General features: G+C 34.4%; 1 protein-coding gene across 5 annotated transcripts in view; it reads left to right on the top strand.

The window, feature by feature from the left end:
- Positions 1-13160, top strand: part of LOC128638101 (potassium voltage-gated channel subfamily C member 1-like) — a 208654-nt gene extending 195494 nt beyond the window's left edge. For 4 of the 5 annotated variants that reach the window (XM_053689962.1, XM_053689963.1, XM_053689960.1 and 1 more), the window contains one exon: positions 12766-13160. In XM_053689962.1, the coding sequence (XP_053545937.1) occupies positions 12766-12902 (137 nt within the window). In that variant the 3' untranslated portion in view covers positions 12903-13160. Of the gene's footprint in view, positions 1-4866; positions 4873-12765 lie in introns of all 5 variants that reach the window. The other variant, XM_053689961.1, reaches the window with a different exon arrangement.
- Positions 13161-24679: the final 11519 nt, after the last annotated feature.

Genomic DNA, 24679 nt, shown 5'->3' on the forward strand with positions numbered 1-24679 from the left:
ATCTGCCGCCCCGCTATCACTGACCCCTGCATATTATTATTAACCCCTAATCTGCCGCTCCGTAAACCGCCGCTACTTACATTATCCCTATGTACCCCTAATCTGCTGCCCTAACATCGCCGACCCCTATATTATATTTATTAACCCCTAATCTGCCCCCCACAACGTCGCCTCCACCTGCCTACACTTATTAACCCCTAATCTGCCGAGCGGACCTGAGCGCTACTATAATAAAGTTATTAACCCCTAATCCGCATCACTAACCCTATAATAAATAGTATTAACCCCTAATCTGCCCTCCCTAACATCGCCGACACCTAACTTCAATTATTAACCCCTAATCTGCCGACTGGAGCTCACCGCTATTCTAATAAATGTATTAACCCCTAAAGCTAAGTCTAACCCTAACACTAACACCCCCCTAAGTTAAATATAATTTACATCTAACGAAATTAATTATCTCTTATTAAATAAATTATTCCTATTTAAAGCTAAATACTTACCTGTAAAATAAATCCTAATATAGCTACAATATAAATTATATTTATATTATAGCTATTTTAGGATTAATATTTATTTTACAGGCAACTTTGTAATTATTTTAACCAGGTACAATAGCTATTAAATAGTTAAGAACTATTTAATAGTTACCTAGTTAAAATAATTACAAAATTACCTGTAAAATAAATCCTAACCCTAACACTATACTATCATTAAATTAATTAAATAAAATACCTACAATTACCTACAATTAAACCTAACACTACACTATCAATAAATAAATTAAATACAATTCCTACAAATAACTACAATGAAATAAACTAACTAAAGTACAAAAAATAAAAAAGAACTAAGTTACAAAAAATAAAAAAATATTTACAAACATAAGAAAAATATTACAACAATTTTAAACTAATTACACCTACTCTAAGCCCCCTAATAAAATAACAAAGACCCCCAAAATAAAAAATGCCCTACCCTATTCTAAATTACTAAAGTTCAAAGCTCTTTTACCTTACCAGCCCTAAACAGGGCCCTTTGCGGGGCATGGCCCAAGAAGTTCAGCTCTTTTGCCTGTAAAAAAAAACATACAATACCCCCCCCCCAACATTACAACCCACCACCCACATACCCCTAATCTAACCCAAACCCCCCTTAAATAAACCTAACACTAAGCCCCTGAAGATCATCCTACCTTGTCTTCACCTCACCAGGTATCACCGATCCGTCCTGGCTCCAAAATCTTCATCCAACCCAAGCGGGGGCTGGCGATCCATCATCCGGTGGCTGAAGAGGTCCAGAAGAGGCTCCAAAGGCTTCATCCTATCCGGGAAGAAGAGGTGATCCGGACCGGCAACCATCTTGATCCAAGCGGCATCTTCTATCTTCATCCGATGACGACCGGCTCCATCCTGAAGACCTCCACCGTGGACCCATCTTCTTCCGGCGACGTCCAACTGAAGAATGACGGTTCCTTTAAGGGACGTCATCCAAGATGGCGTCCCTCGAATTCCGATTGGCTGATAGGATTCTATCAGCCAATCGGAATTAAGGTAGGAATATTCTGATTGGCTGATGGAATCAGCCAATCAGAATCAAGTTCAATCCGATTGGCTGATCCAATCAGCCAATCAGATTGAGCTCACATTCTATTGGCTGTTCCGATCAGCCAATAGAATGCGAGCTCAATCTGATTGGCTGATTGGATCAGCCAATCAGATTGAACTTGATTCTGATTGGCTGATTCCATCAGCCAATCAGAATATTCCTACCTTAATTCTGATTGGCTGATAGAATCCTATCAGCCAATCGGAATTCAAGGGACGCCATCTTGGATGACGTCCCTTAAAGGAACCGTCATTCTTCAGTTGGACGTCGCCGGAAGAAGATGGGTCCGCGGTGGAGGTCTTCAGGATGGAGCCGGTCGTCATCGGATGAAGATAGAAGATGCCGCTTGGATCAAGATGGTTGCCGGTCCGGATCGCCTCTTCTTCCCGGATAGGATGAAGACTTTGGAGCCTCTTCTGGACCTCTTCAGCCACCGGATGATGGATCGCCAGCCCCCGCTTGGGTTGGATGAAGATTTTGGAGCCAGGACGGATCGGTGATACCTGGTGAGGTGAAGACAAGGTAGGATGATCTTCAGGGGCTTAGTGTTAGGTTTATTTAAGGGGGGTTTGGGTTAGATTAGGGGTATGTGGGTGGTGGGTTGTAATGTGGGGGGGGGTATTGTATGTTTTTTTTTACAGGCAAAAGAGCTGAACTTCTTGGGGCATGCCCCGCAAAGGGCCCTGTTCAGGGCTGGTAAGGTAAAAGAGCTTTGAACTTTAGTAATTTAGAATAGGGTAGGGCATTTTTTATTTTGGGGGTCTTTGTTATTTTATTAGGGGGCTTAGAGTAGGTGTAATTAGTTTAAAGTTGTTGTAATATTTTTCTTATGTTTGTAAATATTTTTTTATTTTTTGTAACAGTTCTTTTTTATTTTTTGTACTTTAGTTAGTTTATTTCATTGTAGTTATTTGTAGGAATTGTATTTAATTTATTTATTGATAGTGTAGTGTTAGGTTTAATTGTAGGTAATTGTAGGTATTTTATTTAATTAATTTAATGATAGTATAGTGTTAGGTTTAATTGTAACTTAGGTTAGGATTTATTTTACAGGTAATTTTGTAATTATTTTAACTAGGTAGCTATTAAATAGTTCTTAACTATTTAATAGCTATTGTACCTGGTTAACATAATTACAAAGTTGCCTGTAAAATAAATATTAATCCTAAAATAGCTACAATGTAATTATAATTTATATTGTAGGTATATTAGGATTTATTTTACAGGTAAGTATTTAGCTTTAAATAGGAATAATTTATTTAATAAGAGTTAATTAATTTAGTTAGATTAAAATTATATTTAAGTTAGGGGGGTGTTAGTGTTAGGGTTAGACTTAGCTTTAGGGGTTAATACATTTATTAGAATAGCGGTGAGCTCCAGTCGGTAGATTAGGGGTTAATGTTTGAAGTTAGGTGTCGGCGATGTTAGGGAGGGCAGATTAGGGGTTAATACTATTTATTATAGGGTTAGTGATGCGGATTAGGGGTTAATAACTTTATTATAGTAGCGGTGCGGTCCGCTCGGCAGATTAGGGGTTAATAAGTGTAGGCAGGTGGAGGCGACGTTGAGGGGGGCAGATTAGGGGTTAATAAATATAATATAGGGGTCGGCGGTGTTAGGGGCAGCAGATTAGGGGTACATAAGGATAACGTAGGTGGCGGCGCTTTGCGGTCGGCAGATTAGGGGTTAATAAGTGTAGGTAGCTGGCGGCGACGTTGTGGGCGGCAGATTAGGGGTTAATAAATATAATATAGGGGTCGGCAGTGTTAGGGGCAGCAGATTAGGGGTACATAAGGATAACGTAGTTGGCGGTCGGCAGATTAGGGGTTAAAAAATTTTATAGAGTTGCGGCGATGTGGGGGGACCTCGGTTTAGGGGTACATAGGTAGTTTATGGGTGTTAGTGTACTTTAGAGTACAGTAGTTAAGAGCTTTATAAACCGGCGTTAGCCCAGAAAGCTCTTAACTACTGACTTTTTTCCTGCGGCTGGAGTTTTGTCGTTAGATGTCTAACGCTCACTTCAGACACGACTCTAAATACCGGAGTTAGAAAAATCCCATTGAAAAGATAGGATACGCAATTTACGTAAGGGGATCTGCGGTATGTAAAAGTCGGGGCTGAAAAGTGAGCGTTAGACCCTTTTTTGAGTGACTCCAAATACCGGAGGTAGCCTAAAACCAGCGTTAGGAGCCTCTAACGCTGATTTTCACGGCTACCGCCAAACTCTAAATCTAGGCCTATGAATGAAAAAATCTCATGATCTTTTTTTATTTTTTTTTGTCTGGACAGATTTAAATAATATACTTGTAAGAGACATCGGACCTAATGATCTAAAGCTCTCTGGACTGAGGAGATTATCTAAGAAGTCTTATGAGCACTGAAAGGCCCCTCAAAGAATTTTAGAGGTGCATTTAAGTTGCTTATCTTGCCATTCTGGGCTCTGCATGTGAAAGTAACATCTATATTAGATTTATAGGTCTAAAAAAAAGATGTGGCTTGATTTCTCTCCATCCTAGTGAGTTTTTGATCATTGGGCCATTCATTTTGGCACATGCCAACAACATCTAGAAGATCTCTCTTCTCCTTTTCTTTATAGAATAGACAGTATTTAAAACAGCACAATATATTGCATGTTTCAAGACATCCAGCTTATTTGGGCATCATTTAGTAGATGTAGATACTTGGAGTAATCTTTTAGCAAAAGTTGTGGCATTCTAATTCCATGATTTGTTTTATTGCTAAGTATGAAGATTGTATTGTCTTGCTTGGTGATATTACAGAATGCAGAAGCCGAGGGGAGATGTATGCCCATTTTCTCTTTGCTCTACAACACACATCCCGAGGCTCAATAGGCTTTAACAAGACTGATTAATTACAGACACATTCAATATAAGATGGCTCCCACTGGGTTCTTGTTCAGTAACTGCCACATCATTACTGCTAAGAGCAAATGTGGACACATATCCTCCTATTACATTTACTAAAGGACTTTAAACTTTTAACTTCCATAATCTTGGTGGTCTCTTTGAGGCTTTAAATAATATTAAATGGGCATTACAGTCTTTGTTACATGTTTGTAGTATTCCAAGAGAACAAAGAAACATAGCATAAAAATATCAACTTCTGCATTCTGGGGGTCCAATATTGGCTGTATGTATATTATTTGATCCATATGCTTTATACATTGCGGCCTATCTATCAAGCTCCGAATGGAGCTTGATGTCCCGTGTTTCTGGCGAGCCTGCAGGCTCTTGTGAGCTGCTGGTGCAATGCTGAATACGGAGAGCGTATTGCTCTCCGTATTCAGCGAGGTCTGGCGGACCTGATCCACACTGTCGGATCTGGTCCACCAGACTTTGAAAATAGAAGCCATACTCTTTACTTTCCAGAACACGTCGTAAGACGACATCACGGCTCTGTAATTGTCCCCAGCTTTTTATCTTAGAATTCCTAATTGCTCTCCGTATTCAGCGAGGTCTGGCGGACCTGATCCACACTGTCGGATCTGGTCCACCAGACTTTGTTAAATAGAAGCCATACTCTTTACTTTCCAGAACACGTCGTAAGACGACATCATGGCTCTGTAATTGTCCCCAGCTTTTTATCTTAGAATTCCTAAATTACCCTAAGAGGCCCATTTATCAAGCTCCGTATGGAGCTTGTGGGCCCGTGTTTCTGGCGAGTCTTCAGACTAGTCAGAAATGCAAGTTATGGAGCAGCGGTCTAAATGAGGCGGACATACATCGGCGGAATTCAACCCGATTGAGTACGATTGGATTGATTGACACCGCTCTGCTGGCGGAGTCTGCAGGGGGCGGCGTTGCACCAGCAGCTCACAAGAGCTGCTGGTGCAATGCTGAATATTGCTCTCCGCATTCAGTGATTCCGCACTGTCGGATCAGGTCCAACAGACATTTGGTAAATAGGCCTCATAATCTTAATGATGAAAACCTTTATCCTGATCACAGCCTGTCCTAATATTTGTTTGTTTCTAGATCATGTTCCTGCTTCTGATTTTTTTTTAAACTCTTCCTTTGGCTCCAAAACCTGCCATTGACATCCAGCTTTTCTGCCCAATGACACCTTCCCCATCTCACTGTTACAAGAGATCTATACTATATTACTGAAGTCTATGAGGTGCCCTCAGCATGGTCTCTGATATGTGCTAAGGCACGCTGCAGGCTCTTAAGCTAAACTGATGCAGTGTTTAAGCTCTTGCAGTAAAGAGACAGAGTAGAGTAAGTTATTATGTTTATAGCTTTTACTATCACTGTGAACACTTCCCTGGGCAGATTGTCAGAAACAGTGCTTTGTTTATATTAAGCAGTTTATTTTCTGAAATGAATGTCCTTATAACCTTATATATTAAAATATGCCATCAAGACTGAGATCCTTAACGTATCATTGTAATGCAAAATATGACCGCTCTAAATTGTTAGAGTATGTTCTTTTTGCATTACTAATTTTAGCTTACTATTTGTTTAACCCCAGCAAAAAAAGTTAAACACATAGATAACGTCCCACTTGGGATCCGCAGGCATTGCAGCACCTGAGCAGAACATGGATGACAATCCAATCAGCTGCCAATCACTGGTCTTATCTAACTCATGAGCTACATAGCTTGCAGCTCTCTAGTGTGACTTTACCTATGTGTTTACCCCCTTGGGGCTAAACGCGGTGTCATATAGGGTTATTAATATCAAGAAATAAAAATAAGGTTTTGCATTTTTTTGTCTTAGAATGTCCTTTTAACATCTTTGCAAGCTGTTTTGCAAATATTTCATTAAAGAATTGTATTGAGGACGTTTGCAAATGTACATCGATGTGCAGTATTGTGCAATTTGAGTATTGTAGATGTAACTCTTAATGACTTTATGTATCACCCATACTTTAAAGTTGCTTCTCAATGTCATGGGAGCTCTTAGCCCAGTATAAATATAATGGCTATTAGGAAATCCTTGACATAGAGAGCATAATTTTTACTTGCCTTTGCTTGGTGCATTATTATATGGGATGCATTTAAGAGTGCATCTCTGTTCACAGCAAATTTCCTCCATGCGGGATATGATTCTACAAGATCTTAGGTGGCATTTTCCTCTGCACTGGTGTGATCAGCATCAAATGTAAGTAGTATAATTATAAGATTTCTTGCACAATGTATAATGCCAAAATTTAATGCAGCAAAAAATAAAAATAATACTTATATTGGTTATTTGCTAAAGTCTTCTAGTTGCAAAACTGGAATAAAACACACTACTTATTGATAAAAAAAATAAATAAAAAAAAGGATTTTCAATAAAGACAAAATTATTTTTCGAAATTGAGTTTTGTATCTTTGCTAATTTTGCAACTGGTCTGTAGCTTGTTTTTCTTTCACATGATGTGGATTTGCCATGAAAAAAATATGTGATCTGTTATAAGGAAGATGAATTTGCAAAGGAGATGCCTCTTGTCATTTTCTTGTCTTGCTACCTTTAAACCAATTTGCATGACGCTAACCCCATATTTCTAGTATGCTTTTTGCTGCTCGGAGGCATCACAATTGAAATTCCATCACAATTAACCATAAATAAAACAGATCAATACATCTATATTAATCCCTTGGGTGAATTATAAATACTGTGCCCAAAATAAAATCTTTAATAGAAATGTGAATAATTAAAAGATACAACTAGAGCATAAAATAATAGAAGATTTAACATAAGTTTTTTTTTAAAGCAAAAGTAAGCAAAAGCCACAACTTAGAATATAAATACATCTTAACTGACATCTATAAAGACCCTTCTCTACTAAATAACATATACAGGACAGGTTAGGCCTAGTGTTTAACGGTTATGCATAATGTTTATTAATATCTAGACACTGCTTTGCAAAAGATCTGCATCAAAAATGTTTTAAATAAAACTAAAACTGTCCTTTTTAAAACGAAATTTGCATAATTTTGCGGTGTTTGCAACTTTGTTTAAAAACAATGTTATACATAGTTACAAACACTACTGCTGACTGCTATAGACCCATACACGCTCATATGCTCCTATCAGCCTACCTAGTTTTATACTTTGACAAAGGATACCAAGAGAACAAAGCAAATTTGATAAAAGAAAGAAATTGAAAACTTGTTTAAAATTGCATGTGCTATATGAATGATGAAAGTTTAAGTTTGACTTTGCTGTACCTTAAAAGTAATGAAAAAACAGATAAAATTAATTATTAAAGTGCATTACAAAGTGGAGCGCAAAAATATTAGCGCTATTGTGTGTTAACCTTGCTCAAGTGCAATCAATAGCACTTCTATTTTTACTCTCATATTACAAGTCCAAAGTTATTTTTTATTGCTCAAGGGCAGTGTTTCTCAAGTACCCCCAACAGGCCAGATTTTCATTATAGCTGAACTAGCGCACAGGTGAAATAATCAGCTGATCAGTAACAATGGTAACTAACCTGTGCTCACCCATCAGCTAAATTATTTCCCCTTTGCTCTAGTTCAGCTATAAAAAAAAACCTGTCCTGTTAGGGGTACTTGAGGACCGCGGTTGAGAAACACTGGTCTAGGGCAATGATGGCTAAACTTGGCACCCCTTTTGTTCGGAACTACATTTCCCATGATGCTCAACAAGACTGCAGAGTGCCTAAGCATCATGGGAAACATAGTTCCAAAACATCTGGGGTGCCAAAGTTAGCCATCACTGGTCTAGGGTGTGCTAACATCTGCATGCTCGCTATATCCCTCACATAAGAGGCTTCTATGGGTCACACAGTAAAATGCATGCTGGATATTTCTGAGATTGTGCTATGGCAAGCTGTTCATGTAGTTCTGTGCTATACTATTAATAATCATTTTTACTTCAGGTCTTAAAAAGTGCTACATTTTACATTGAAATTTTGAATTGACCTTGAGCACAACATTTAACCCACCACTTGTAATACCAGTACAATGAGCACACTAATAATGCACCCTGCACTATCCATTAAGGTATAGGGGGAGCTAAAAAGTTTATGCTGCTTAAAGAAGCTTTGTTTTAATATTTAACCATCCACCTGTAATGCCAAATGGCGCGTTATTCTTCACACAAGGTCGAGCAAAAGATAACGCACCATGCGCAATCAATTGCACTCCAGTTGTTATCTAGCACTTTATGAGGAATGACATTTTAAAGGGATAGAAAAGTGAAAAAAGAAAATGCTTTAATCTGATAGAGAATTGTATTATTGCACTATTACTTAACAAGAAATTTATACTGTATATGGAGCCACCAATCACCAACTAGCTCCTATTGCTTCTCCTGAGACTACTTAGGTTTTCTTACCAACAAAGGATACCAACAGAATGATGTAAGTTTAAAGGGACTGTCTAGTCAAAATTAAACTTTCATGATTCAGATAGGGCATGCAATTTTTAACAACTTTCCTATTTACTTTTATCATCAAATTTGCTTTGTTCTCTTTGTATTCTTTTTTGAAAGCTAAACCTAGGTAGGCTCAAACTGATTTCTAAATCGTTGAAGGCCGCCTCTTATCTCAGTGCATTTTGACAGTTTTTCAAGGTTAGCCAATGCTAGGTTATGTGTGTCATATAGATTACATCGTGCTCACTCCCGTGGAGTTATTTAAGAGTCAGCACCGATTGGCTCAAATGTAAGTCTGTCAAAAGAACTGAGACAAGGGGGCAGTCTGCAGAGGCTTAGATATAAGGTAATCACTGAGGTAATAAGTGTATTCATATCACAGTGTTGGTTATGCAAAACTGGGAAATGGGTAATAAAGGCATTATCTATCTTTTTAAACAATAAAAATGTTCATGTAGACTGTCCCTTTAATAATTGAAGCAAAACCAAAACTCCCTTAAAATTGTATGCTCTATCTAAACATGTCCTTTTAAAAACTTGCCTTGCTCTCACGAATTACACACATATTTATTGTATGTGTTCCCTACTGAAGTGTATGCTGAAAATCCAAGATGAACAATTTCATGGATATGAATCTATAATGTACAGCTCAGGATTTGAGGATGGACCTACCTTATATCATGTTGTTATTTAGTCATCTTGATTGAATCACCTGTACTCAGGAAGGGACATTGACAAATCCTGGCCAGTTTGTGAGCTACTTAGGACACAGTTGGCATAGGATTCATGTTAAAGAAAAAAATCTCACTGCACATTAGAGGAGAACATTTTCCTGAAATATGTTTATTCTAATTGTGTTTAGTCACAATTTTATCATATATTTTAATTAGAAAAGAATAGGCTTCAGATGTAGTTGTAAAGTACTTTTCCAAATTTATTATGTGCACAGGAAATAGATTATTTTTTCACTGTTCTCAGAGTAGGAGTTAACACATTTATTAGAAGTTAGCAAGAAAACTCAGGAGCCAGGTTCACATTTGGGGAACCAGATACATTTTTGGGATTTTATTTGGGAACCAGATAAGAGTGTTTTTCAAAAAACAAACAATAGGAGTCAGAAGTAAAAGAGCTGTGTCTTCCAATTTTTTTAGCCCTTACTAAAAGGCACATTAATATAGGCTTTAGTGGGAATTACTGTAGGAGATAAGGATATGGAAACCTGTCATGTGGGTACATAGGACCATGTTCAAAAACTAAGCTAAAACCTTCAAGATTTATTCACCTATTTCCCAGCAATAATAATAATGACATCACTCTTTATAGAATAACTCCATAAGTTTAATTCTATGATTAGTGAGAAATGCAAATCACTATCTTATTCATTGCAAAATGTTAAAAATTGTTGCTTAAAATTTTGAGTTTTATTATAAACACACAAGAAATGCTCTAATTTATGTGCAGCTAGCTTTATAGCATTACAAATATTGCATTTGACCTTTAATATAAACTATAGGGACAGGATACCCAAATGTCCAGTCACTTGAAAGTGATGCAGTATATCTATAAAAAGCTGATTTAAGAATATCACATAAACATCTCTATGGTAAAAACGATATGTTATCTTAAAATTTCCTCTGTGGCCTGGGTTTAGTTGTGGGTGTTCCATGTGTAGGGGCCAGTGTAGGTGGAGGCATAGTTATGAGTGTTCAATGGGCAGGGTCAGATCATTGGGAGGTTAGGTTGCAGGTTTTCTGAGGGGGAGGGATCCTACGCTACAGAAAAATGTTATAAGGGTGAGGGAGGGATGGGAAGCTACACTACAGATAAAAAAGGTGGAACGGGGATCCTAAATATCAATCGCCAGAGGGGGGAGGTGTGGGGACCATTACAAAACAGAAAAATAACAAAAAATAATATAAAATAGATTTAAAAAATATAATAGAGAAATAGATCCGCACTCACTGGACTTTAAAATAACAAACATGGTTTATTGTGACGTTTCGGGGATCAAACCGTCCCCTTCATCAGACAGAAATAATACAGAAACATCTAATCTGCATACTGGAAGATGTTTGCCAGTACCTAAGATGATGGTGAGTCTGACGAGTTGAGGGTGAAGGAGGGCCTGGGTTTAGTTGTGGGTGTTCCATGTGTAGGGGCCAGTGTAGGTGGAGGCATAGTTATGAGTGTTCAATGGGCAGGGTCAGATCATTGGGAGGTTAGGTTGCAGGTTTTCTGAGGGGGAGGGATCCTACGCTACAGAAAAATGTTATAAGGGTGAGGGAGGGATGGGAAGCTACACTACAGATAAAAAAGGTGGAACGGGGATCCTAAATATCAATCGCCAGAGGGGGGAGGTGTGGGGACCATTACAAAACAGAAAAATAACAAAAAATAATATAAAATAGATTTAAAAAATATAATAGAGAAATAGATCCGCACTCACTGGACTTTAAAATAACAAACATGGTTTATTGTGACGTTTCGGGGATCAAACCGTCCCCTTCATCAGACAGAAATAATACAGAAACATCTAATCTGCATACTGGAAGATGTTTGCCAGTACCTAAGATGATGGTGAGTCTGACGAGTTGAGGGTGAAGGAGGGAAGAGAGTTGTTTGGGAGAGATCAGTTAGGGATCAGGGTATGGGAGGTGTCAGTTGGGAAGGTAATCTCTACACTACAGCTAAAATTTACCTTAAAAGCTACCCGATTAACCCCTTCACTGCCATGAATAATATAAGTGTGGTGTGCAGCTGCAATTAGTGGCATTCTAATTGACAAAAACTAATGGCAAAGCTATGTGTGTCTGCTATTTCTGAGCAAAGAAAATCCCAGAGAAGCCTTTGCAATCCTTTTTCAGTGAGAAACCCTAGGTTTGTGAAAACGCTAACATTTTTTTTAATATGAACGCATTTGGCAGTAAAATGGCGGCATGAAATATAACAAAATGGGCCAAAATCAATACCTTTGGTTGTCTACTTAAAAAAAAATATATTTTTGACAGGTTAATTTAAAAAAAAAAACATGGCTCTATGTCTGTTTAAATGGAGTGATAGCAAAAATGCTAAACAATTCTCTGGCACTTTGGCCAAGTTCTTCTGTGAAATTCCTGGTAGTGAAAGGGTTAAGAACGTTTACCAAGAAATCTTGTGAGATTTGGATGAAATCTCAAGAGATCACATTATAAAGTATAAACTTTGCACTGCTGAAGCTGATTGGTTGTTTTTTTTTTTAACCATGCAGATTACAATAAACAAATTGCTCTGGGTCACAGAGCATTATTTTAGTGAGCTAAAAAAAATTGAGGTAAAATTTCTTCCTTTTTTACATACAGTAGAGATGTTCATTTTTTTAGTTGCTGCATCACTTTCAAGTAATTTAGCATGTGGGCATAATTCCCCTTTAATATTTAAAGGTGCACAATTCCGCTTTAGATATTTTTAAAGTTAATGTTTTCTTATGTCAAAATATAAAAGATTATTATGATTTCTTTAAATATTTGTATTATGGACTGCCCTAGGCATTTTTTCTTTCTGGACCAAAATTACATCCATAATACAATATATGCATATTAGACAAAGTCTAAAAATCTGAAATCTAATTAGAATGAGCATTGCACCTGACTGAAGTAATATTAAACACAGATAATCTCTGTCTATGGAAAGATGTGGCGTTTGTGTTGTCTCTGAGTAGTGAGTAGTCACACTTTTGGCTTTGATTGTATAACCTTGCTCTACGTTCTTGCCAAAAATTTGCGCTTCATAATCATTTTTTTTTCTTTTTTTTATTTATCTCATGGACATCAAGGTTATGAGAAATCCCGGAGTCTAAACAGCATAGCTGGCATGAGTGGAAATGCGCTCAGACTGTCTCCTATCTCCACCCCATTTGGGTCACCATCTGCAGTGAGACGCCCACGGTCTCCCATTCCCTCCATCTTATAGCATGGACTCAACCAACTGATAAGGGGAACCTTAACTAGTAATAACAAGACAAAAACATGCATCAAAAATGGCAAAAGAACACAAAAAGAGACTTTAACAAATTCTATTATTTTTTAAGAGGTTGATGAAAATTATAGATTATATGCAGATATATTTAAAAAAAAAAGTTTGGCTTTTAAAATAAAAAAAGACAAAAAAAAAAACAAAAACATTTTGCACTTTGCTGATCAAAAAAATTAAAAGACTTCCATAACTCCCCCTGCTGAAATGAATTGATGTACTTCCGGAAGATGCTGTTTGTGGAGTAGGTAAAGCACTTCCATTTAGGAAGTTGGAAAAGCTCTAGGAAGCAAAATCAATGAAGGAGATTTTTTTTAAGGAGGAGGGGGAAAAGGGTACATTTTTTTATATTGATATCATTTATTGTTCTTAAGAATTTTCTTCCTGAAAAATGGAAGGCAAAAAGACTAAAAAAAAAAAAAAAAAAGAGAGAGAGAATGACAACTGTTAATGAGCCTGAAGAAACATATATATATATATATATATAATATATTTATATATATATATATATATATATATATATATATATATATATGTGTGTGTATATATATATTTATGTCTATATATATATATTTATTTATTTATTTATTTATTTATTGCAATTCTCCAATACATAACTCTTCCATTTTAGATGTCCCTCTTATTTATTCCTCTTTTCTTTTACTAAAACTTTGATCTCATTCCTTTGTAGCTGCTTTATGCTTCCCTTTCATTATTTATCACAACCATACTCAGGATTTTATGAGCCATATCTCTCATGTTAAAATATATAAATATATATGTGTATGTGTATATATATATATATATATATATATATATATATATATACACACACACATAAAAGCATCACATAGATCACATTACACTCCATCTCCTTAATTCTTTCTGTGCATGATCTACTGTTGCAAGCAATAAAATGTCTGCTTGAATGCATGTTCCTAATGAAAATTGATTGAAAATGTATTTACTGTAGCTTACATGGTGACATTCCCATAGCTGGCTAATACTATTTGGTGCATGGCTCTTTTAATTGTTGGTTAGTTTGTGTCTGAAAGCTAAGCCCACTTCTCTTTTTCCTTCCCTACTTTACCTTCCCTTGCTGTCTCACCTACCCCCTTTCTCCTCTTCTGTATTGTTTTTTTTTCTCTTTCTTGCACAGAAAATTATAAGGAGAATCCTGTCTTTGTCCAATATATGCAGACGGAAGCTGTCACTGTGAATTAATTGATTCCCTTCCATACACACAGTCTCCTCCAGACACCTTGATTTGAGAACAAAAATAAAATAATTGTGAAAATTCAAATACATAATAAAGAAAAAAAAAATGGAAATATAAATAAAAAAATACATGCAAGTCTTGAGAAAAAGCTGTTCATTCAGTAAAGTTTGGAAATATGCCGAACTCCAATCAATATTCCCATACAGATGGAATCAAGATTACAGAGGCGTCTGCTACAAAGGAAAAACAAAGGAATTGTAATTACACTGAACACTTCTATTTTTTAAATTGAGGTTATATACAATGGGATTGCACTGGAAAGATGTGAAGGAGTTTATCACTGACTATCTTTGGGCAAGTTTCTGCCAAGGATGCAGTATTGCATCAAAGGGAAAAAACAACAAACACTCAATAAAAGGAAAAAGAACTGTATGAGAAGTAATAACAAAACAAAAAAGTTAAAATACTATTTAAAGGTTGCATTTTCCTAGCCAGCATGTGTTTGCATGTTATACTGTAACGATGATATTTAATGTTATATGCAAAAAAGGTATATTTTCCTTCCAGACTGCAAAATCTAAAAAACATGTACAAATTTAGCCAGCCATTTGATGGGTTGTTTCAAATACTATTTAAATTGGAGGAGTACTTTAAAATGCTTTTTTTTCCCATCAAATTAGTATTTTAAAGCTGGTGTTCTGATTGTGTGAGTACTGTTCAAATTGAATGAATACTTAATGATGCATTTCTGTAGGTGAATAACATATCCGATTCATAGGTTTGTTCAAGATACAATGGATGATTTATTTGTTTTTTACCTCTATCTATGACACTTTTTATTATCCTTAGAGGATGACCGTAAAAGGGTTAGGTTGTCTTCTAGGTAATGGAAGAAGGAGAGAAGAAAATATTGTACCTGCCACATTATTGGCTACTGGATTGGATAAAAAAAAATATGACAAGCGAATTATTGAAAAGTGTTAAACTAATTATGCCTAAAGCAATTATCTAAACTTTTATATTCTCTAAGAAACAAAACATTTTTCTCTTTACCTACAATTTTCTTCTTGGGATTTTAAAGAAACTCACTCATTATTTAATTGTCTTAAATATATTAAAATCAATGTTCAGTGTAAAACCATTTTATGTAACTAAGCCTACATGTTCCCTGTAAGTATCATTTTGGAGATTACATTTTTTTACATTTTACATTATCAGAACTACACAATATTGATAAGGACCTTTAGGTATGCAAATTACTCAGCTGGTCAAAGTATTCATATTTTTTACATGCCCTATAAAACATGTGCATCACCCATAGATTGCACTTGGTTCATTTATAAAATATAATATATCTCAATGAATTATTTCCTAAATGTTACATAATAAAATTTTGATTTTCTAGGTAATGATTTTGTCTCTTCTCCCATAGAGATCTAAATAATTTTAAAACCAATCTCATCTTGTAGGGAAAGTGCTAGCAAATTAAATTCTCTTGTGTTCTTTTAACAATATGTCCCAAATGTGTTACTTGGTATTGGCCCAGCACTGACTTGGTCTTTAGAAAGTACATTAACATTACATCACAGAAAAAATGTGTAATCCCCTTGTTTGTTATAAAACAATTTCTGTAGCAATATGCAATACACTAATCCAGTTTTGAAATAGAACCATAACCAAGTCGGCAACTGCTTTACATCACATTGTATAATTGGCAAGTAATTAAAATGAAGCAAAAAAGGTCCACATCAAAGACAAAATTTTGGTATAGGTTTAATTAATAATAAGCCTTTCTTTTTAATCCATACATTTAAAAAAATTTAACGTCATCTGATTTTATGGGGCTCATTAATACACCAATGATAAATATTGTTTAGCAAAAATTATTCAAGGCTAGAATAGTTGGCTTATCAAGTTTGTAATAGTCTTTGTTTTTTTTTTTAAAGCCCTTTATTGACTCTAAGGCATGTCAGTAAAGCTTGTGCACAGGGTGTATCAGAGGCCTTGTATGTTCCAAGATCAACACAATGAATGTCAAAAGGACTGTTCTTAAAGGGACACTCAAGTCAAAATGAAACTTCATTATTCAGATAGAGCATGCAATTTTAAGCAACTTTCCAATTTACTTCTATTAACAAAAGGTGCACAGTCTTTTTATATTTACACTTTTTGAGTCACCAACTCCTACTGAGCATGTGCAAGAATTCACAGCATATATGTATATGCATTTGTGATTGGCTGATGGCTGTCACATGATACAGGGGGAGTGGAAATAGACATAACTTTGCAATTTATTTAACAAAAATTTACTACTCATTTGAAGTTCAGACTAAGTGCTATTGCATTGTCTTCTTATCATGCATTTGTTGATTATGCAAATCTACAGTGTTGACTGGTCCTTTAAGAGTTATACTCCTACCTTTTTAATAGAAAGTGTATTGCAGTTACTTTTCTATTATGGGTCTTCCCAGCCCCAGGATGATGTGTGTTAGAAAATGTATTTAATCAACTGTAGGTTGACAAAAAAATCCTTACATCAATTTCACCCTTTTAATTCTGATTATACATTTAAAGGGACATGTTACTCAACAAAAATTACCTTTATCACAGAAACAAAGGAGAGAAAGCAATATTTTAATGATATATATCTTTGTTTTTCTTTATTTAAAACTAAAATCAGCTTAGCAGAGTAACTGCACTGTGAGCAGTTACCACTTAGTTTCTCTTCCTATTTTCATCTGGGTGTGGAAAAAAATTAATGTGGTCACTAAGGGAAATTTTGAGTTAAAATATCTTCTTTTTTTACATAGAGATGCTCATTTTATATTTTATAGTAAACTTTTTTACATATATGTAGCATCACTTTTAAATAATACAGCATAACATGTCCTTTTAAATTACTGTTAACTTGTTATCTTTCACTATATCTTAATGGTAATTTTTTTTTAAAGTCTTACATTACATTATTTAATTATCTAAAATTGCAATCTTGAAACGACTCACTTAAAATACATAGGTTAGATCATTTTCTTATACTACATGGTGTGTTTTTAAAAGATAGAATAAATAACAAGTAAAATGCTAACTACTTACACCAAAGCCAGCATCTAGTATGTGAGGTATAAATAGTTTCCAAGGGAAAGTTATATATAATTAAATATTATTGTATGCAACTTATTCTATGCAACTCTGTAACTGGTATGCCTCTCTCCTTCTTCCAACGTAAGGCACTGACCATTGAGAAATAAACACAGCGCCCTTTGATCAAATGAGCATATTGTGTTTTATCCTGCGCATGTATGTTCTGTATGACTTCCTGGCCAGATTAATTTCATGCTTGCAAACATATTCCTGGCTATTTCTGCACATTTTTTACTGTTTGCTCTCAATTATTTATTGCAATTAAAGCAGTTCATTGATATGGTAAAAAAGGGTAAGTTAAGTTAAACAATAGCTTTGTTTTCCTTTTTTTTTCTTTTACTCCCTACGACAACTAATAAAGGAGATGGTTTACTAGCTTCATAAGGTCTAAACTGAATGGTTATAATAAGCAAACACATTTTTATTAATTTAGTGGGAAAACTCTGCAAAACCTCCAGCATGTAAAAGGTAATACAGATAAGATAAAAAGTACCATTAGTAGCTCTATGAGTACCCTCTGTATTTGTAATCATGTACAGCACTATTTATATCATTTTATTATTTTATAGACTTTGATAGGATATTTTCAAATTCTCTACTAAGGTCTTCCAGCTATAGAACTTGGTCAAATTAAGTACATAAATATTTTCCATCATGTTTTTAAAAATGATTGCAAATCTAATAAAGGGAGATTTTTTTTATATTCTTTAATGTGAAAAAGAAGCAATCATACAAATAAAACCCAGATAGACATAAGTCATTTGATTGTCTTAAGACTACTGCATTTATTTAAGAAATGCTGTGTAGATGTAAACTTTATTTTAATTTTGATGTTTAAAGGGTTTTTTCTACAGAGAGATAAAAATGAACTTATTTTGTAGCAGTATATCTTTCATTATTGTAGCTTACGGATCATGGCTTTTTCATATATCTATTCTTTCTGTTTCATCTACATAGCTGGTCACTGACACACATAATCAAGAGGTGTTGACACAGCCCACACTGGTAAATACATAATTTAGGTCTTAATGGCTTGCTCCATTATGATTGGTTCAAATCTTATTAGGTGGTGAGGCACAGTCACAGTTGTAGGCTGCTCTAAGTTGAGTGAGTTTGGACATTGTTGTTTCTCTGGCTACACCAGGAGGTAGGTTTGAACTGTTGTCTTGATAGTCCCTTATAGATCCGAGGATTTAAACCAGTAGCACCCAATATTTTAGAATTCAGTCACATGTAGCAGACATGCATACAGCATTATAGATTGCCATTAAATAAAGGGACATAGAACTCAAAACATTTCTTTCATAACTCAGACATTAAATACTATTTTAAACAAGTTTCCAGCTCTTGGTATGCTTTTTCGAAGATGCAGCACTGCACTACTGGGAGCTAGCTGAACGCATTGGTGAGCCAATAACATGAGGAATATATGTACAGCCACTAATCAGTAGCTCTTGAGCCTACCTAGGTATCCTTTTAAACAAAGGATACCAGTAGAAAAAAAACACATTCGATAATACATATCACACACATTCGAAGTAAATGGAATAGTTGTTTAAAATAACATGCTCTATCTGAATCATGAAATAAAAAATTGGGTTTCATGTCCCTTTAACAACAAACTGTGATAAAAGCATTAAAAAACGATCAAGTTTGTATAGGTAATATTACAGTGTGTGCCATTAAAACCTTTCAGAATTAAAGAAGTTCATTTTTAAAGAAAGATATTATGAACAATTAATTCATTTTTCACCTTCAACTGTGTTTGTTTTTTTTAAAGACACAGTCAACTCAACAGTTATGAACAATTACATAGACTAACCTTATTTTTCTTCTGTCACAGCCACATCGTCCAACGCTGAATAATATAACAGTATGTGTCTTCTTTCTCCAACACATATATACTAATAATTATCATTAGGTAAATTTATAGAACAACAAATTACGATACCATAACACTAAAACTCAAAAAGAATTTTAAACATGATCATACCACAGACAATTTGTTTGTACATAAATGTACCCAATATTGTACAGATGATTAAAAAACAAATCTATAGTAAGAAAAGGCAGCTTCATGACATTGTGAATAAAGGCCTACATGTAAGATGTAAGTTCCCTCATCATTTTCATGTTAGCCAGTAGAAAACAAGCCAAAAATAGAAGGGAGTAAAATTAATTAAGTAGTCAGTCACATTGACTGAAATAATCTACTGTTTGTTTGTTTCTGTTTATAAATAATGTTGATACACAGATTTATATATTTTACTGCATTTCCATGCCTAGTATACTGTATATAGGGGGTATTAAAGTTTATTGTAGCCCATATAAATCCTACATTTATATTCATAGGTAAAGTGTTAAACATAGTAATTTACAGCCTATAAGTTATATATATTTTCATAAAAACATACAAATAAACACACACATATATAACATTCTCAAGTATATAACATAAATATATGAACATACCAATATCAATTATATTTGGTGAAGAACATAATATGCCCTCACCAATTTCAGTTGGCTTATGATTCTTCGTCAACCTTTGCTTGAGTCTTACCTATGTTGATTATTTAACATTTTTGTTATTCTTGAAAAAAAAAATGACAGACACTTTAGACTAAGAACAATATCACAGCAGAGAGGTTACATAGTCAAAGTGTGTACTTCCAGCTATTTTCCAAGCAAGAGTTCAACATAGCTTTTAGTGTATTGTATAAATTATTGATCTTTTTTAAAAATATGATCTAGTTCTATTTAACCCATTGGCTGCCAAAATGGTTGTAGTAAATGCTGCATTCTGTAGCAGTCAAAGGCTTAAATATTTATTATGCTTAATAATGTTAATCTTCCAGAAACTAGATAAAATGCCACTTTTCTTTCATATTATTCATTTAAGTTGTGTTATAATAATTTATCGTGGCATTACTTGTTTTCTGTGTGTAATCATTAATGTCTGCAAGCTTGATAGCATGTGATCTTCTTATAGAATATCCTATTGTTTAAGAACCTATAAATTGCTGTTCTGTTAAGTGAAGCTACAAAGCAAAGCACACATTAAAACAAAATTAAGAAATGTACAACCCTAAGCTTTGGGCATTCCTAATATTAGGAGTCTTACTTCTAGAATAAGGCTATGAATATCCAGTTCATTATTTGGAGGATCTTCCTACCTAATCATTGTTTAGTTACCAGGATATAAGAAGGCTAATAAAATGTTTTGTTTTTTTTAATCATTGACCTTGGCCATTTTATATCCCTGTAGGACTGGAGTTGGTCACAGGATTTTTAATATACCAGTTTGAGAATAGTTGAGTAAATCTTGGTGGCAAAACCACTACCTTAAATGAATATTGTACACAAAATGTTTGTCAACAATAAAAAACAACAACACAATATAAACATATTAAATGTTTATCATTGCGACATACAGGGTTTTAACAACCCTGCAACAGTTACCAGTGTGTCATAGAAAGTGTTAACAGGCCATTTCCACCTTAACCAGTTTGCACCAGTCTAGGCACTCCAGGCAAGCCTGGGACATAGATCAGAGGGTGCAGGGGTTAACAAACTCTCTCCTCTGTACTAGACCAAGAAAAAATGCCAAAACTCCCCTTTAATGCCACCCACACTAACCTATATCTGCTGCCACCACTTTAAGATTATTATATGGGAAATCCTAAGGAAAAACCTATACTAACGGATTTCAAGTCTAAAACCACAATTTGGCAAAAATTTATTTAAAAAATACAGTACTGTTATTGCTAGTCTCTTTGGTAATGTGGTTCAAAAATTAGACAAAGGCAAAAACTTAATAAAGGAACATTTTTATGACAAAAAAATGTCATAATGCATTTATATAAAAAATGAATAAACAAACACAATTACACACAAATACAAAACCTTTTTTAACAAATAAAAAGGAGAAATATAACTTTACCAGAATAGCCTCTGTTCCAGAAGTATTTCCAAACACGTTTCTGCACGTAGCCTCCCATGTAGACTGAAAATATTATTTTGCCAAAATCACAATTAAATACATTTTTTCCTAAGGTCAGGTTTCTAACTAGGCCCCTTCCAGGGTGGACAAGGAAGGTAGCCACTCCTTTTTATGGCACGCCATAAACCACATTGCAAACCCTGGCTGAAGCTATAGGATAACTTATAACTTTAGTTTTGTATATCCAGTATATATACCCTTACATGCATGAGGATTATTTTAATACCAAACATGACAAATCTGGTGAAAAAGATGTCTTAAATGCAAAATATTTAGAAAAATCTTATTCTGATTTGATTCAACTCTAGCCCTTAATTGACCCCAGGGTTAGCTGATGAAGATGGGTCTGTCTCTCATCACTCTGTGTTAACATTTTGGCCATACATTGACTGGAAGCATCAGGTCTCTTGAATAAGAAAATAATTAACATAGAGAGAAACAATTAGCTTCTCACAACCTAAAATCATGAGGTCTTCGTGACAATGATTTTAAAACAGCAATCTCAATTATGTACATTTTACTAATGATCATTGCTTGATCAGTAATTTTGTTTTACTAATGACCATTTGCTGATATGTACTTCCTACTAATGTCTATTGATAAATACCTATTTTCTAGTGTTGCTCATTGACAGATTGATCCTTCATCCAATGTGCATTAGTAACACAATTATAACTTCTGTATTAGTTCAAGATAAATGTAAACAGATTTTACTTAAAATGTTGGAACAAGTAAGAATTTTAACACTACTGTTTCATTTAGAAGATTGAGCTTTTTTGAGTGCAATGTCCCTTTAAGTTTGAACTAACCATAAAGCTTGGCTAAGACCAAATCTGTTTTAGTATGTTATAAATCATATTAATTACTGCCTCGTATCACCCATATATCCTTTTATGTTTTTCATTTGCAGTCATTAGTAGTCCAATATGTTTAGCTACATCAACATAATAGTCTACATGTCTCAATATTATATTTGCAGATTTTTATTTCTCCAAAATTACTGCCAAATTAAGTAGCAATTAAAACCTCACCTACCCTCAAATGTATTGTCTAAATTAATATAATAATATTAAAGTGCCAAGTGCATTAGGTATCCAATATTTTTAGATAATAAAATGTTAAAGATTCCAAATATATATATATATATACAGACAGACAAACACACTGCGTGTTAATATTATATCATTAATTGTAGAATCACTGTAGTACTACAAACAATAAGGGTTAATTCAAACTCTAGGCCAATAGTAGTTTTGGATCTTCATATATTACCTTTGTATTGCATTTTGATAAGGTTTATTTTAATTAAAGGAACATAAAACTCTATTTTTTTTCTTTCATGATTCAGAGAGAGCATGCCGTTTTAAACAACTTTCCATTTTCCTTCTATTATCTAATTTGTTTCATACCTAGGTAGGGTCAGGAGTTGCTAATTGGTGGCTGCACATAGAAGCCTCATGTTATTGGCTTACTCATTTGCATTGCTGTTTCTTCAACGAAGGATGCAGAGGGAATGAAGCACATTAGATAATAGAAGTAAATTGAAAAATTGTTTACACTTGCATTCTCTTTCGGAATCAATTTATAGGGTCTTTGGTCCCTTTAAGGTTTATTTGAATAATGGTTGCTATCTAGGAAGTAATCATTACTGAAAACTATGAACTGCTAATAATCTAATTGCTACACTTTGTTCAGTTGTATTCTTTAACACTTTTTTTAATGTAGTCAAATACCTAAAACACTTTTCACAATCAGACTGCTAATGAGAAATGCACATATATGTATAAAATACTTTAAGGTACACTAGTTGTAAAGAATGATCAATAAGCTCTATATCTATGCTGCACACTGTGCAACATCTTTAAAAAGACATAATATGAGTACATTTAGCAACAATACAATTTATACAGCACCAATACATCTCTATTTACATTTAGCTAAATTATTATCTGTACCCAGATCAACGTGTATTATATTTACAAGACCTGATAAATCTGGATACCAGTGAATCTCGTCTTTTTCACACAACAAAGAAACACATCTATGCATTTCATTGTGAGGCTTATTAAACTATTTCATCCTAATTAGCCAAATATGACATCACGTCATCCTAGTGAGCCAAATGTGACCTCAGGTCAGTAACCAACAAATTAAAAAAAAAGAAAATGGAACCTTTTGTGTACATATAGTTACTTGATTTGAACATTGTTAAATGTATGTTTGTTTCCTACTATACTACTCACATATGCCCTACCCTGATTGGCTCAGTAGTCATGTTCAGCTTTAGACCAGTTTGCATTGCTGAGCCAGAGCTAACTTTAAGGATCTGTTAACCCCTTTGTGCGGGTTAAATATATAGGTATGGGGGGGGGCATAGAACAACAATAAAAAGACTGTTATAAAACAAGTTTTTCATAATCCAGCAAGACACTCAAACAACACTAACATATCTAACCTCCCTTTTGCAGCTGAGGATTTTACTTTAAGATGTACTGAGCAAAAGCACATTATTATGTGTTCTGTGAATATATAGGTCATTTAACTTAAAGGGACACTAAACCCATTTTTTTTTTCTTTAATGATTTAGATAGAGCATGCAATTTTAAGCTTCTTTCTAATTTACTCCTATTATCAATTTTTCTTCGTTCTCTTGCTATCTTTATTTAAAAAGCAGGAATGTAAAGCTTAAGAGCCGGCCCATTTTTGGTTGAGAACCTGGGTTCTGCTTGCTTATTGGTTTGCTGTATCCACCAATAAGCAAACGCTATCCATGGTGCTGAACCTAAAATGGGCCTGCTTCTTAGATTTAAATTCCTACTTTTAAAAAAAGATAGCAAGAGAACGAATAAAAATTGATAGTAGGAGTAAATTAGAAAGTTGCTTAAAATTGCATGCTCTATCTGAATCATTAAAGAAAGAATTTGGTATAGTCTCCCTTTAAAGTTAACCGCGCACCTTAATTATATCAAATACAGTTTTAATCTAAATATGTTTAAAATTTTATTATTAAATGAAAGACAATTCATTTGATACATTATTCAGGAAATTCAACTATAACATGCATTGGTATAAACTACAGTAAATTAATTTTATATAATGTATTACTTGTGATAACTCCTGGAACGAAAAGCTATTTACATTTGCATGGACTCTACTAAGGTTTAAATGTGATCCTGTTACTTTAACGGCTGCAAAACGTTAAGAGAAAATGTATGGGCCTAAAAAAAATTCCCTCCTAATTTATATCCCCTCACAGTTGTTAAAAAGCAGCTTATTAAATATGTTCTTTTATCTTATGTTTGTGTTACTATGTCATAAAACCAACAAAGAATCCTCTAGACTATGCATTTTAAG

The sequence above is a fragment of the Bombina bombina genome, chromosome 8 (genome assembly GCF_027579735.1).
Source record: "Bombina bombina isolate aBomBom1 chromosome 8, aBomBom1.pri, whole genome shotgun sequence".
NCBI classification, from domain to species: Eukaryota; Metazoa; Chordata; class Amphibia; order Anura; family Bombinatoridae; genus Bombina; species Bombina bombina.